The sequence below is a fragment of the Eptesicus fuscus genome, chromosome 10 (genome assembly GCF_027574615.1).
Source record: "Eptesicus fuscus isolate TK198812 chromosome 10, DD_ASM_mEF_20220401, whole genome shotgun sequence".
Classification (NCBI taxonomy): domain Eukaryota; kingdom Metazoa; phylum Chordata; class Mammalia; order Chiroptera; family Vespertilionidae; genus Eptesicus; species Eptesicus fuscus.
In genome coordinates this window covers 92,914,338-92,927,866 of record NC_072482.1, presented here as the reverse complement: position 1 = coordinate 92,927,866, position 13,529 = coordinate 92,914,338, and the positions used below count along the sequence as shown (strand labels likewise).

The 13,529-nt window shown below is 44.7% G+C and overlaps 1 protein-coding gene across 1 annotated transcript in view; it reads right to left on the bottom strand.

The window, feature by feature from the left end:
- ARID1B (AT-rich interaction domain 1B) overlaps window positions 1-13,529 on the bottom strand; it is a 357,127-nt gene that overhangs the window by 298,454 nt on the left and 45,144 nt on the right. Inside the window, exon 2 of the mRNA XM_054722446.1 lies at window positions 7,806-8,000. Coding sequence (XP_054578421.1) covers window positions 7,806-8,000 — 195 coding nt within the window. The remainder of the gene's footprint in view (window positions 1-7,805; window positions 8,001-13,529) is intronic.

Here is a 13,529-nt window from a genome sequence, read left to right as displayed (position 1 = left end):
CCTCCCCCCACCCACAGCAGAGCTCTGTTCCACCGGGAAGGAATTCTCTCCTAAAGCAGTGAATTCCTACTGGAAAAACATCTGTTTTCTATAACTGGCGTCCTAACCATTTTCCTAACCTCAGTGAGCCCCGTCAAAGGACCAGATTAGGACGAAGATCTGAATTCGTATCACCCTTACACCAAATCCGATCCAGCTATGGTCTAGAACTTTGCTCACCTCCCTGCTTAGGGCATTACACCCAATAGGAGAGAATTCAGAGGGCCAGGCATGAAGTAAAGTGGCAGCTGTCTCCAGCTATTCAATGGGGTATCAGAGAAGGATCACAGGCCGCTAGCCCTACACACAACCCTACACACAACCCTACACAGGTGAAATATGCAACAACTGTCTCTCACCAGAAATTCCTTAGGAATCTAAAAGCAGGGTTAGGAGTACGGCCAAGTGGCTGTCAGCAGCTTCTAGCAGATCAGAGGAGGAGCCAGGAGCCAGCGCCAGCACCACCTGAGTTCAACCGGACACTGTGACAGCAGTGGAGGAGGGCCCCTCTCGGCCAGCACAGGTGGCAGATCCGCCACTAAAACACGGGCCTTTCTGCGTGGGCGCCAGAGGTCACCGGCCATCTCCGAGTGTGCAAGTCCTTCCCTTCACTTGTTTGGAAACGTCTGTGAAGTGCCAGGTACTGTTCTAGATGGACCACAGCAGGGCAAAACCAAGTCCCTGCGGGCTAGAAGACCAAAATCTGAAGCTGAAATGAGCCCTGGCTGGCGTGGCTCCGTGGTTCGAGTGCTGGCCAGTGCACCAAAGGGTCGCAGGTTCGATTTCCGGCCAGGGGTGAGTGCCTGGGTTGCAGATTCGATGTCCTGAGTGCAGGGCAACCAATCAATTTTTCTCTCACTCTCCTCCCTCTCTCTCTCCCCAATCAATGTGTCTCTCACCTCTCTCTCTCTTTCTCCCTCTCTCTCTCTCTCTTTCCACTCCCCCTCCCTCCCAGTCTCTCTGAAAAAAAGTCAATGAAAGAAATCTCCTCGGTGAGGATTAACAAAACAAAAAGTTAAAACTGAAATGAAGAAACATTAACTTACTATTATTTTAAAGGGAAACATCCAAGCACGGAGACCTTGTAGTCCATTTCCCTCGCTGCAGATGAGCCCAGGGAGGTCCAGATTTTTCCTCTCGCACACAGATTAAGCATTCATTGGCAAGGACTAAACGGTCCCAACTCCCGGTTCTGGGCACATTTCATCCCGTTAGGGCAGGGGTGCGTTTCTGGCTCACTGGGGCGGGCCCAGCAGGAGCGCCAGCCAGTGAATGCTCGTTAGGAACCTGCTGGTTAGGAACCTGCTCCCGTCCTTCCTGGCCTATCTGACCCCTGGTAGTTAACCCACATGCACAGGGAGTCACCTGTGGGGAAGACAGAGGGGGCATTTACATGCAGATGCCCTGATATGAACATCCATCCTGGAGTTTTTAAAGCGCCAAAACATTCAGCAAAGCTTGACGACCACTGGCCTAAGATACACCATTTTGTCACTTGAACTTTCAATTTAACTTCTGGGACTTTGGGGGTTTTATTAAAGGAGCATTAAAGGAATATGGATGGGTTTTTTTTTTGTTTGTTTGTTTTGTTTTTTAATATATATTTTATTGATTTTCCACAGAGAGGAAGGGAGAGGGATAGAGAGCTAGAAACATCGATGAGAGAGAAACATCGACCAGCTGCCTCCTGCACACCCCCCACCGGGGATGTGCCCGCAACCAATGTACATGCCCTTGACCGGAATCGAACCCGGGACCCTGGAGTCCGCAGGCCGACCCTCTATCCACTGAGCCAAACCGGTTTCGGCTGTGGATGGGGTTTTTTATTGATATAAACTGTTAGCTTTAATTGTTTAAATGTTAACATCAATATACTTTTTTCTTTGGTGAAAGCAAATAAACCAATTTTACTTAAAATATACTCAAATCATTTCATACTAAAACATACTTGGGATTTACATCTCAAAAATAAAAATAACAGAAAAGCTTAGCAGACATTTTAGATTTCAAGTCTATATATGTAAAATACATAGAATTCATAAGTAAATAAAAACAAAGAGCACTAGTATAAGCTACCAGCAGAGAATAAGCACTATACACTGAATATAATCTAGAATACCTACAACAATGTAAATGTTCAGATAAAAAGTAGCTCTGGCTGGTCTGGCTCGGTGGTTAGAGCATCGGCCTGTGGATCGAAGGGTCTCGGGTGCAATTCCCGGATTAAGGGCACGGACCTCAGCTGCAGGTGCCCCACCCTGGTCAGTGTGCATACGGGAGGCAACCGATTGATGTGTCTCTCTCATATCAATGTTTCTCTCTGCCCCTTCTCCCTCCTTTCCAACTCTAGAAATCAATGGGAAAAATTTCCTCGGGTGAGGATTAAAAATATATATAAACTTCCTGATATAAAAGTAGCTTTTCAAACTAAAAGAAAAATCATCTCCCATTTTCTCATTAAGCTGATTTCAAGTATAAAACCTGGTCTTTTTCTAATTTTTAGGGAAAAGGATAAAGATTTTAGACTTTATAAATTTAACTTGAAATGTGATCTCCTTTATTACAACTCTACAAAAAAAGTCACATTGAATGCTTCAAAATGTTTAAATCCAACTACAATATAAAAAGTAAATAAAACCAGTTAAGTATTCCAGAAATTTAAATTTTAAGGAGCAAATGAAAATTACCATATCTACAAATCTTTTCAAAAATATTTTCCTGGTACAAAACTCCACCTACAGGGACTTCGGCATCAAAGACAGTAGCATCTGCTATCTACTTGGGAGCAGAAACGTGAGGTGTGAATGTACTTTGTGGGTAAACTGTAAACACCTTCATGTTCACTGATGAAGAACAACTGAGGAAATCAAGACAAAATGTGGCCAACAAAAGGCCATTATTTATAAAAATCTGCGTCTGCTGAAAGGACTCCAAACATTTCAGGTGCACAAGCAGAGCAGCTGGGCTCTAAGTCTCGCAGGAGGGAACATGCATCTATAAAAACACTGTAAATTAACAGTGAGCAAAATCTCAGAGCACTCACTATTTTACCGGCCAACATGTTTACCTTCATTTTATTTATCTGTTATGTGCATGTATATCCTTACGCAGGTAAAATACATGTTTAATATATTATCTATATACATATACAGATCATTTCATTACACCACAATACCACAGTCACAAATATGCTGTGTTATGCTGTATGCGTGCGCAGACAGGTACAGGTGGCTATCTTTACTATAAACTATCAAAAAGTTAAATCTGAATGTGAGACAGACAGGAGGTGCCCATTCCTCTCGTTATGTTGTCAAGCCTTGCTCATCCTCTCACACTCAATCATGCTCCTTAAAAACAGGAAGTCTAAGCTCTTGTTAGAGAAAACGAACATTAGACCCTGGCTATTAAATTCACATGTGAGATTCAGAGAATGAGTCTACACAAACATTTCATGTCAAAAGACTTTAGAATTTTTACGTCTTTAACCAGTCTTCCCTTCCCCATTCATCCTTACTTTTCAGACACATTGTTCAAACAATATCAAAACATATATATAATTTTAATTATGAAAGTAACACAGATGGGAATCCTATAACCTGCTAGGCTTTAATAACCTCAAAAAAAAAAAAACAAAACATTTATTTTAGCCAAACAATTGTAATGTTTGTCTCCTTTAGAAACATCTGCTGCCCAAATAAATATTTGCATTGGAAGAAGTGTTTTGGCTTTTAAGATGGCACCAAATAAAATGCTTATGTTCTAAAATAAATATTTTACACAAAATACACACAGCAAAACAGACATATCCAAAGGGTGCAGAAGATAAATTAAAGACACAAATTTAAATGCCTACTGATTTTTAAGTTTTTTTTTTAAAGAAACTCATTTTAATTCCATTTTATTTTAAAACAAAAATAAGTAATTTCTATTTCATTTTGCCAGACTATCTTTCAAAATGACGATTATATTCCATGGTCTTATAGTTGTAAAGGTCTTCACAATACAGGTGTGTTTTTAAAAAATAAAAAAGTCATCATTTTCCATTATAAAAGCACTCATGAACTTAAATCTCTCACCTTACCCTCATTCCTTTCCCTGGTTTTATAATGCCAACAGGCATCAGATTATACAAACATCTGCAACAAGGTAAGGACAGTTAAAATATCGACTCAATAACCCTTGATAACTCAAGAAAAATCTAAGACGACATAATCTGCCTGGCACAAATAAATATACCTTTGTTTCTGTAGCCTATTTCTCCTGGGCGCTATTTCGTTTATATGAAAAATCTTTTTCAAAGCAAGCCACGCCGGCCTATGTATACATTTACGATCACAAAGGACAAGGGAAATGGAACAAACAGTTGTTCACTCGTGTCCCTGATCCAGGAAAAGCTATTTTGCTGTCTACATTTTTTTAAGTAACTGAATACCTCAGAAAGAGTCAGGACCTAGTCCATGTCCCCTTAAAGGCGGCACATGCTCTGTGCAGCCTGTCTGAGAGGAAATCAGCCAGTGGACTCCTTTCTGTTGACCATCCGGGTTTGAATTCCAGGAGCGGGAGGCAGGACGTTCCCCACAGAGGCACAGAAAATTCATTTCCCCTCGCAGCGCAATAAAAACCCAAGTCGGCTAGTTTTCAGGGCACCGTGCAAAACTAATCTGTTTAGTCATGTATTTGCCTGATGATGTGGGAGAATCAGCAAGTGAAAGACCACAAATCTAGTTCCAGTTAATAAACACCAAAATGATGTACCATTATCACGTCATGCTTCAAAGACCAGTCATGAGTTTATTTCAAAAATAAAATTATCACCATACAAATCAAGACTCGCCAGGTTAATACTAAAATCACACACTGAGTGGCCAGCTCCTTCTGACGCTCAGAGAGGAAAAGCAAGCAGCGATACTCCCATGTTAACCTCCTAGAGGCACGGCTGTTCTCTCTGACAGAAGACTCATTTACAATTCCTGTCACAGAGGCGGAATGCCAGCCAGGAATCAGACGGTGACCCCTGAGCCAAAGACAACTTACCACTCAGCTGGTAAGTGGGCCACTCAATTTACAAACTTGAATTCCTGCATTTTGACCCTTTGCAGAAATACATGAGCAATATTACATGAACGGGACTCAGCTCATCAGAGGTTCACAAACCAAACACAGAAAGCTCTGGAGGCCACCCAAAGCAAAGTCACGCCTAGGTGAAAACTCCATGTCATCATTATCTTTCAGCTTGCTTCCTGAACAACACCAGCAGCCATGGCTACAACAAGGCTCAGACAATTACATCAATTCGAGGAGAAGACAAATAAGACCAGCGGCCAATCCTGTGCCAGGCTTTGTGGGCAAGTTCCTAAGTACCCAAACAAAGCAGTTCACTGAGAGCTCCTCACCAAAGAACACGGACTAAAGCTAACAAAATAAATGTGTTCTAACCACCTTGACAAAAACCTCCACTTTTTTCCCATTTCAAAACCTACACCTGACTGACCACATGAACTTACTATGTATGATAAAAGCTGTGCGTCCCCTTTAAAATGTTACACACATTCAAAAAGGCATTCAGTTATGTTTAATTTAGCCTTTTAGATTTCAAAACAAAATAGGTTATTTCAAGGATGTATCATAACTAATGAAAAGCAATAAAGGGTTTTAGAACCCTCCATCGTGATGAACTCAATAGGGAAGTTTGACATTTTCCAGCCAAAGCATTGCTTCCTACCAGATACTTGACTTCCCTTTCACCATCAGAACGATCTGTGTTTAGAATCAGGCATTTCTATGGGTTAGCAGTAAAATACCTAATCTAAAATCTTAATTAAACATTTGCTAAAATACTTGGTAGGTAATCTTCATCCAATTGTCCCTTCCAATAAATCCAATAGTTACTGGATTTCACAAGTACGTAAGGGCCACAGGGATTAAATAAAACAAAAAAGCTAAGAACACTGAGGCCACTCTGTGTATCTGTAACATGTGAGCTAAGCACGTTCCTAGGCAATCATTCTTCACACACCTTCTCCAATTGTTCGATTCCCACTTTGGTGCTACAAACTAAACTTCTAAGAAGACTGGAGCTCACTCAGAGAAAGAGAAAGGAGCAGCCAGCAGCCTGCCGGGAACAGCCCCTTTCGAAATGCCTCTGCAATGTCACCTCAGGAAAGCAGCGGGGAGGCAGGTACAAGGCAGGAGTGACCAGCATCGCCCTCTCCACGGTCCTGCTGCTGCTGGGGTTTTAGATTTTTTGTTTAAGGTCCTGCTGCTTCTCACCAGCTTCCTGCCTCCATCTCCCTGTGGCCAGAGCATCCCGTGGAACCATCAGCGCCCAGGGAAGTCGCCAGGGCAGAATGAGGGCCCCAGCAGCCTCTCGCCTCACTTTTCAATCCTTACAAACCACCTCCCTCTCACATTAGCAACCTCATTAAAGATCTGTACTCTAGGTAGTGAGGTGCTGCTGGGAGAAAGGATAACGTGGAAAAGTTTAGAGCACAATTAAGTATGCAACTGCCTGCTAGGCTCCGGAGCGGCCCATCTGTAACCAGCAGGGTGAGGGCTTCCGAGGTGACAGAGGCGGCGGCAGAGGCGCGTTCGGGACCAGAGCGGGATTCCGAGGCCGAGCTACGTGTCTCTCCCTCCCTACAGCCGCGGGAAGGAAGGGCAGGGCGTGGAGGAGCCGAGGCGGAGAGGAAAGACACCCTCTGCCTCTGAGAGAAAAGCTCAGGGGCCCCTGAACCGGGACTTTGGATGCAGCACGTGGAGAGGATGTACATTCTCCGATCCACTTTGGAGAGAACGAAAGTGCCCGCCAACGTGTTATTTCCACAAAGGGCTTCTGTCCAACGTCAGGAAGCACCTCCTGAGAGAAGGGCTGGGAAGCCCTGGAGTGGGCTGTGGCAGCGCCACGGAAACCCTCTGTGGAGGCTGCAGCCCCAAGCACCCCGGGGCTCACGGCACCGAGGGGGGCTTATAATCTGCCTTCCTGGTGTTCCTAGTGACCAGCTCCCCTGCCCAGTCTAACTCACCCTTCCCAGACCTCCTGCTTCCCCGGGCAACATACAGGGTTCACTCTCCAGCGTCCGGAGACGGGGGTTACTACTGCTATCAGGCTCATGGTCACTTAAGGCAACTCCAACTGTTTGATTCTAGAGAAAAATACTGGGTCCTGAGAACGGAAAAGTCTTTTTTGTTTGTTTGAAGTAAAAACAGAAAACCCGTGAAAATCTAAGAGAACAGATACACATCAAATCCTCTGACATGAAATACAGAAACCTGTTTCTAAAGGTACAGAAGACATAAAAGTAAAATAACTTTTTGGGAGACTAAAAAAAATTTTTTTAAGTTGATGCTATCTTCATGAGAAGGACCTTTAAATAACTTAAAACTTCGCCTTAGGAAGTCTATTCACAGCTCAAACTCTGACAGTCTGACACCAGAAATGTTGGAAAGCCAAGTTCACTTCAGGGCTAAGATCTATATAATTTGCTGCAAAATGATGACAGGGTACATCTTTCAAAGACAGCTGGCAACACTGGCCTTCTATCAAACTGTGTTCTAAGAAGCTCACTCTTCCTTCTTTAAAAGAAATGGGGGGAAGGGGAGGGTTGTACCTGTGATTATTTAAAAAAAACACTATGAAAATTGAAGAGAGCAGAAAATCAGTGACATGCCCCCTAATTTTCCCAATACCAACCTTAGGCGGACAGTAAAGACAAGACAGACCTATCCCCAATGAGAGGAGGGGTGGGCGAGTAACAAGAGGCACAAACCTGCTGCTGTGGATACTGCATTCCTCCCATGGCCCCTGGGGTCCGCCCTTGGATGCCGATAGGATACCGCTGTGGGCCTGGGGGGCCGTAGGAACCTCCAGGGTAAGGGCTGCTCTGCTGAGGCTGAGAATGAGGGTTACTGCCCATCCCATACAACTGAGGCCTCTTCATCACCATGGGATCCATCGGGCTGCCCTGTGAAAGAACAAGTGAAGAAGTAAGCTTACTAAGTCACTATTTGTTACAAAGGCAGAAAGTTTGTCATGATGACACATACATTAAAAACACGACTACCCTCTACAAAATATTAAAAACAATGACCTGACGAATGAAAACCCAGAAAAGCACGAAGGAAAACACCTCCATGGACACAAGACGGTCTGTTTCCACCTTTCGGAAGGTTTTAACAACTAAGAGGAGCCGGAGGTAAACATGAGGGAAGACGTGCATCCTAAGCAGAGAGAGACGTTTGCATCTGAAATCCTGTTATGCGTGTGGGAGTCAGTCTCACCCAGCTCCTCTTAGCTTACTAGTAATAAAGGCAAGGTCTACTGAGCGGTTAGGAACACTTTCTGACTTCAAAGTATTCTTAGAACTACTCTATTTTAGACCTGAGTCTGCAAGTCCTTATCAAACATTAATGCATCTGAGTGCTCATTAGAAAGTGAAAGGATTTTAAATAATACAGAATGTCTAGGGTAAACATTTTCAGCGATCACTAGTGTGCATGAACAAGCACCAGGACTATGAGTCACAAGCCACCTTCCTCTGCAAGTCAGCATCGTACCAAACACAACCAGTTCAAAACTAGACTCTGCGTTTATTCTTGTCTTGGTGAGTCAGCCAAGGGCCTCGGGGCCAAGGCCATGCGGGAGAGCCAGAACCGGAGCCTCAGCCTGGGCTTCCAGATCCCAGAGCCGCAACGGAGCCAGGCAGGGGTGGGGAAGTCCCTCCCCACAATGCTACAGGGCCTGCCGCGTTCACCCAGCAGGCCGGTCACTCCTTCCTTCCAAAACCCTACACTGCTCCCTACTGTGGGCCAGACTCCCTGTTCACACTGAGTTCATGGAAACGCTCTCAGGAAGGTTTGAGGATTAGCAGGAGAACAGGAGAAATCCAGGTTCACGGTGGGGAGGGCAGGGCGTGGAATACCACACAGCAGAGAAACAGCACAAACAGGGCTCAGGGGAGAGGAGCTACCTGGTGTGTATGAGGAACAAGCAGTTTAGACCCAAATGGAGCAGGAATTTGCAGAGAAGCTGAAGCAGGCAGAAGCCAGTACGTACAAGGTGAGCCTTGTATGTTATTTTAAAGGCTTCAGATTGTACCTGGGGGATAAACAGAGCTACAGTCACATCTGCCTCTCAGAAGGTGGATCTGGGGCGTGGCTGGAGCCCGGGTGGTGGCCACAGCAGGCGGGTGAGCTGAGGTCCTGAACTGGTAGCAGCGGCGGAAGAAACAGGCCCAGATTCAAGTGACAGGCCCGGAGAGCAGCACACCTCGGAGACCAAGTGATGGAAGCCAGGAGCAAGGGGCTTCATAGACGCTGAGACACCATCTGGGACAGCACGCGGGGCAGAAGCAGATCAACACCCGCGGGAAGTGGGACCCTTCAGGATTCTACAGATTAAATGTGAGGCTCCCACTGGAAATCCAGGAGAAAATACCCAGAAGGAAGAGACACAGTGAGTTTCCACCCTGGTGGTCAGGTCTGGCCCACAACAGTAAGCAGGGAACTCTGCATACAGAGGACAGATGGTCCTGGAGGGCAGCGATCTTTTTGTTTTACTCACTATTATATCTCGAGGACAGAAGTCAGACAGTGCACTTGGCACATAGTAAATGCTCAATAAATAGTAGATGAATTAATTGACAGGAATCATGTGAAACAAGAATTTTATCCAGGAAGAATATATGAAAACAGAAAAATAGGTGGAAGTCAAAATTCTAGAAAATATCCCCAATTAAGGGAGAGGGGGGGGGAGGGAGGCCGAAGCCGACAGAGAGACCAAAATAGTCAGAAAATGCAGTTAGAATTCTAGAGAGCAAGAGAAGGGAGCATGTGTAGCAACAGAACAGGCATGGCAAGTGCAGCCCAGGTGTCCACCAGGTGAGGGCTGAAGCTTTCGCTGTCCTGGCGACTAGGAGGCCATTGCTGACACTGGCAAGGCCAGTCTCATCACAGAGGTGAGGGCAGAAACTGAAAGACTATGAACTGAGGCACGAATGGGAGGCAAGAAAGGGGAGTCGGGACTGCACACCTCAAACCCAAGTTGAGGAAGCTGCCAGGCCTGCCTCCCACCTACACCCCACCCAAGGCTGCATGGATTTTTGCCCTTCTTCCTTCTGAGGGTTACCCTGGTGTTCATTCTAATGACGTGAATAATCCAGTCAGCACACAGGACTGCACTGTGCCAGGCACTGGAGCATATAAGGGAGTGTCAGAGGCTGAGAAGTGAGGCATCACTAACGAGAGGGGCTGGACAAAGATCACGGTGCCGCCCCCGCAGGGGACGTCCTGACTGGGCACACGAGGCCCTGGGCAAGGAGCACCTCCAAGCCTTCCCAGAAGGAACACCTGAGCTCAGTCCTGAGGGATCATGGGAACTTGCCAGGAACTGATCTACCTGAACGAAAATATGTGTAGGCCAAAGAGTTCTCAAACTTCAGTTTCATGGAGTTCTATCTGTGTTACTTTTACCAGTCAAGAAAAACTGTGCACATAACAATGACAGAAATTGCTCAAACAATACACTGATGTTACACGTGTGCTGACTTCACAATTCAACATAAACACATATGTTGACAGACATGTTGTAATAAAACTAAAACAGAAGGACTAAGAATTAAGTTTTGCCAGAATGATTTAAATTAGTTAGAATTTATGCCTAAAACAGCAAAATGTAATTATTTTCCACACTTTGTTGCAAAAAGTAAAATAAAACTTTCGATGGAAGTGTGAAAATGAAGGCTGAGCTGGTGCTTCAGAATCTGCAGTGAGTGAATGGCCTACAGAGAGGCTCCATCAATCTGATTCAAGGCGAATTCCCAATACGGGCCCTGAGGCAGCCCTATCTTCACAGTCAGTCTGGATTACCCAGGCCAGAGCTTGGAAGGTCTGTTTACTTCACTTTAAACAGTACACAACCAATACTGGCATAATTAAAGCAGAAGTTTAATTGGAAAATGATTAGAATGTCTATATTTTAATGCTATAGATAACAGTGCAGCAAATTCATCTTATCAGTGACTAAAACTATTTTTGTAAGGTCTGTTTCATCACTGCCATGAACTCTCACAGTCCTACTTACAATTCAACTAATTTGCACCCATGTCAAAAATGTTAGCTTAACGCTGAGATTTCTCAAAATCGGAAGCATGAAATAAATACACAGATTATCTGCACCTCTCCAAATGCATCAACTGCCTTTCAGTGAGACTTCAGACGTGAAAACAGATACTTGTCCAGTGCAAATTATTGCATTTTAACCTTCTCTTCTTTGGCCTATTATTAAACATTCACCCACAATCCAAATCCATCCCGCTGGTACTCTTGCTATTTCTAACATTGAAGATATGCTACTGCAGGGTCTCAACCCCTGCCTTTTACAAGTATCTCCGAAAGAAACCAAAGACCAAACCAAACCTAAGACTTTTCCAAAAAACATGACGGCCAAGTCGCTCCTCATATTCACATCTAGCCCAAAACAATTTTCTATTTCTATCACCTGCCCTTCTGTTGATATATTCCAGAGCATCTCCATTTCCATTTCTCACAATTTACATTGTATCAGAGAGATCGCCCACATCAAGAATGTCTCAAATACTTCTCAACGTATTATTCCATACACTAGTGGCCCGGTGCATGAAATTCGTGCACGGGGAGGGGGGGGGGGGGGGTTGTCCCTCGGCCTGGCCTGCACCCTCTCCAATCTGGGACCCCTTGGGGGATGTCCAACTGCCAGTTTAGGCCCGATCCAACCGGCAGTCGGACATCCCTCTCACAATCCGGGACTGCTGGCTCCTAACCACTTACCTGCCTGCCTGCCTGCCTGATCACTCCTAACCACTCTGCCTGCTGGCCTGATCAACCCTAATTGCCCCCCCTTCCAGCCTGATCACCCCTAACTGCCCCCCCTGCCCCGCCATCCTGCTCACCTCCAACTGCCCTCCCCTGCCGGACTGACTGCACCCAACTGCCCCTTCTGCCGGCCTGCTCGCCCCCAACTGCCCTCCCTTGCTGGCCTGATCACTCCTAACCACCTCTGCCTCGGCCCCACCACCATGGCTTTGTCTGGAAGGTCTCCCGGTCTAATTAGCATATTACCCTTTTATTAGTATAGATGGTTTTCCTTTCTAGATATCATTCTACAACTGCAGTAACCCAAGCTTCAATTATGTAAAAAAAAACAACCAAGTACTTTGAAGGCTACAATACAAATCACCCATTTTCAAAGAGCACTTAACATGACTATAGGTTACACATATCACACATGCCTGTAGTATGAGTTATATACAATACACACACCCACACACATGTATGCATGAGTTACACATCTCACACACTCTCACACACACATATGAGTTATAGGTTACACATCACACACATGTATGTATGAGTTATACATCTCACACACACACACACACCCTTTCCTGGACCTCCCTTCGGAAGCGGCCACTGCTGTCTCTAGCCTCCAAAAGCCTCAGGTTGCCCAGCCCTGGGTCTACTAGAGCAGGAGGAGTACAATGCAGACTTTCCAAGTATGGACTGGAATACAGATTCTAGACGTATCAGGCAGCACAGTTAGGCTGTATTCTAGGTATAAACGGTTTTCGGAGGCTAGCCTGAAAATCCAGCTAACCTTTTAAAGATTATTCAAGTGAAAAAACAATTCAATTTTAGTATACTTTAGCTAAACTTGATGCTTTTTATACTTAAATACTCCTTCATTACCACTCCTTTGGAGTATGCCTACACCTGTTTTTATAATAAAGATATCTGTGTAACTGTATTTACTCCAAAATATTGAGTTAAGGAGATAGTTTGTTAGTAGTTTCTTTATGCGTATACTATTTCACAATTTTTTTTAGCCCGACTCCTTAGGGCAGTGGTTCTCAACCTTTCGAATGCTGCGACCCTTTAATACAGTTCCTCATGTTGTGGTGACCCCCAACCAAAAATTATTTTCGTTGCTACTTCATAACTGTAATTTTGCTACTGTTATTAATCGTAATGTAAATATCTGTGTTTTCCGATGGTCTTAGGCTCTACAGCAGCGGTTCTCAACCTGTGGGTCACGACCTGTGGGTCCATCACATGGTTTTGATCTACAATCGCATATATCTAGACTGAGCAAGAGCTGAGAAAGAAACTTTCCCTGAGTCGTTATTTGGGGAAATGTTCTCTCTTAGCATTAAAGAGAACTTCTGAAGTAATGTTTCACACCTATAAAATGACAAACATCATGAAACCCAATGTAAGTAAATGAGTATTTGAACCAGTAGGTAAAAGTCTTTCTGGAGGATAATAGGTCAATAAGCTTTAAACAAAAGCTTGAAGAATTCTATCTGTTCCAACCCTAATAGTCTCTCGAGTGGGGCAGGGATGCGACTTACCCAAACTTGTCCACAGCTACAGGAATTCTAATTCTGAAGGGAGCCCACGTGGTCTTGGGGAAAAGCATGGGCTTTGCATCCAGAGTGGATGCGTCCACACCCTTACCC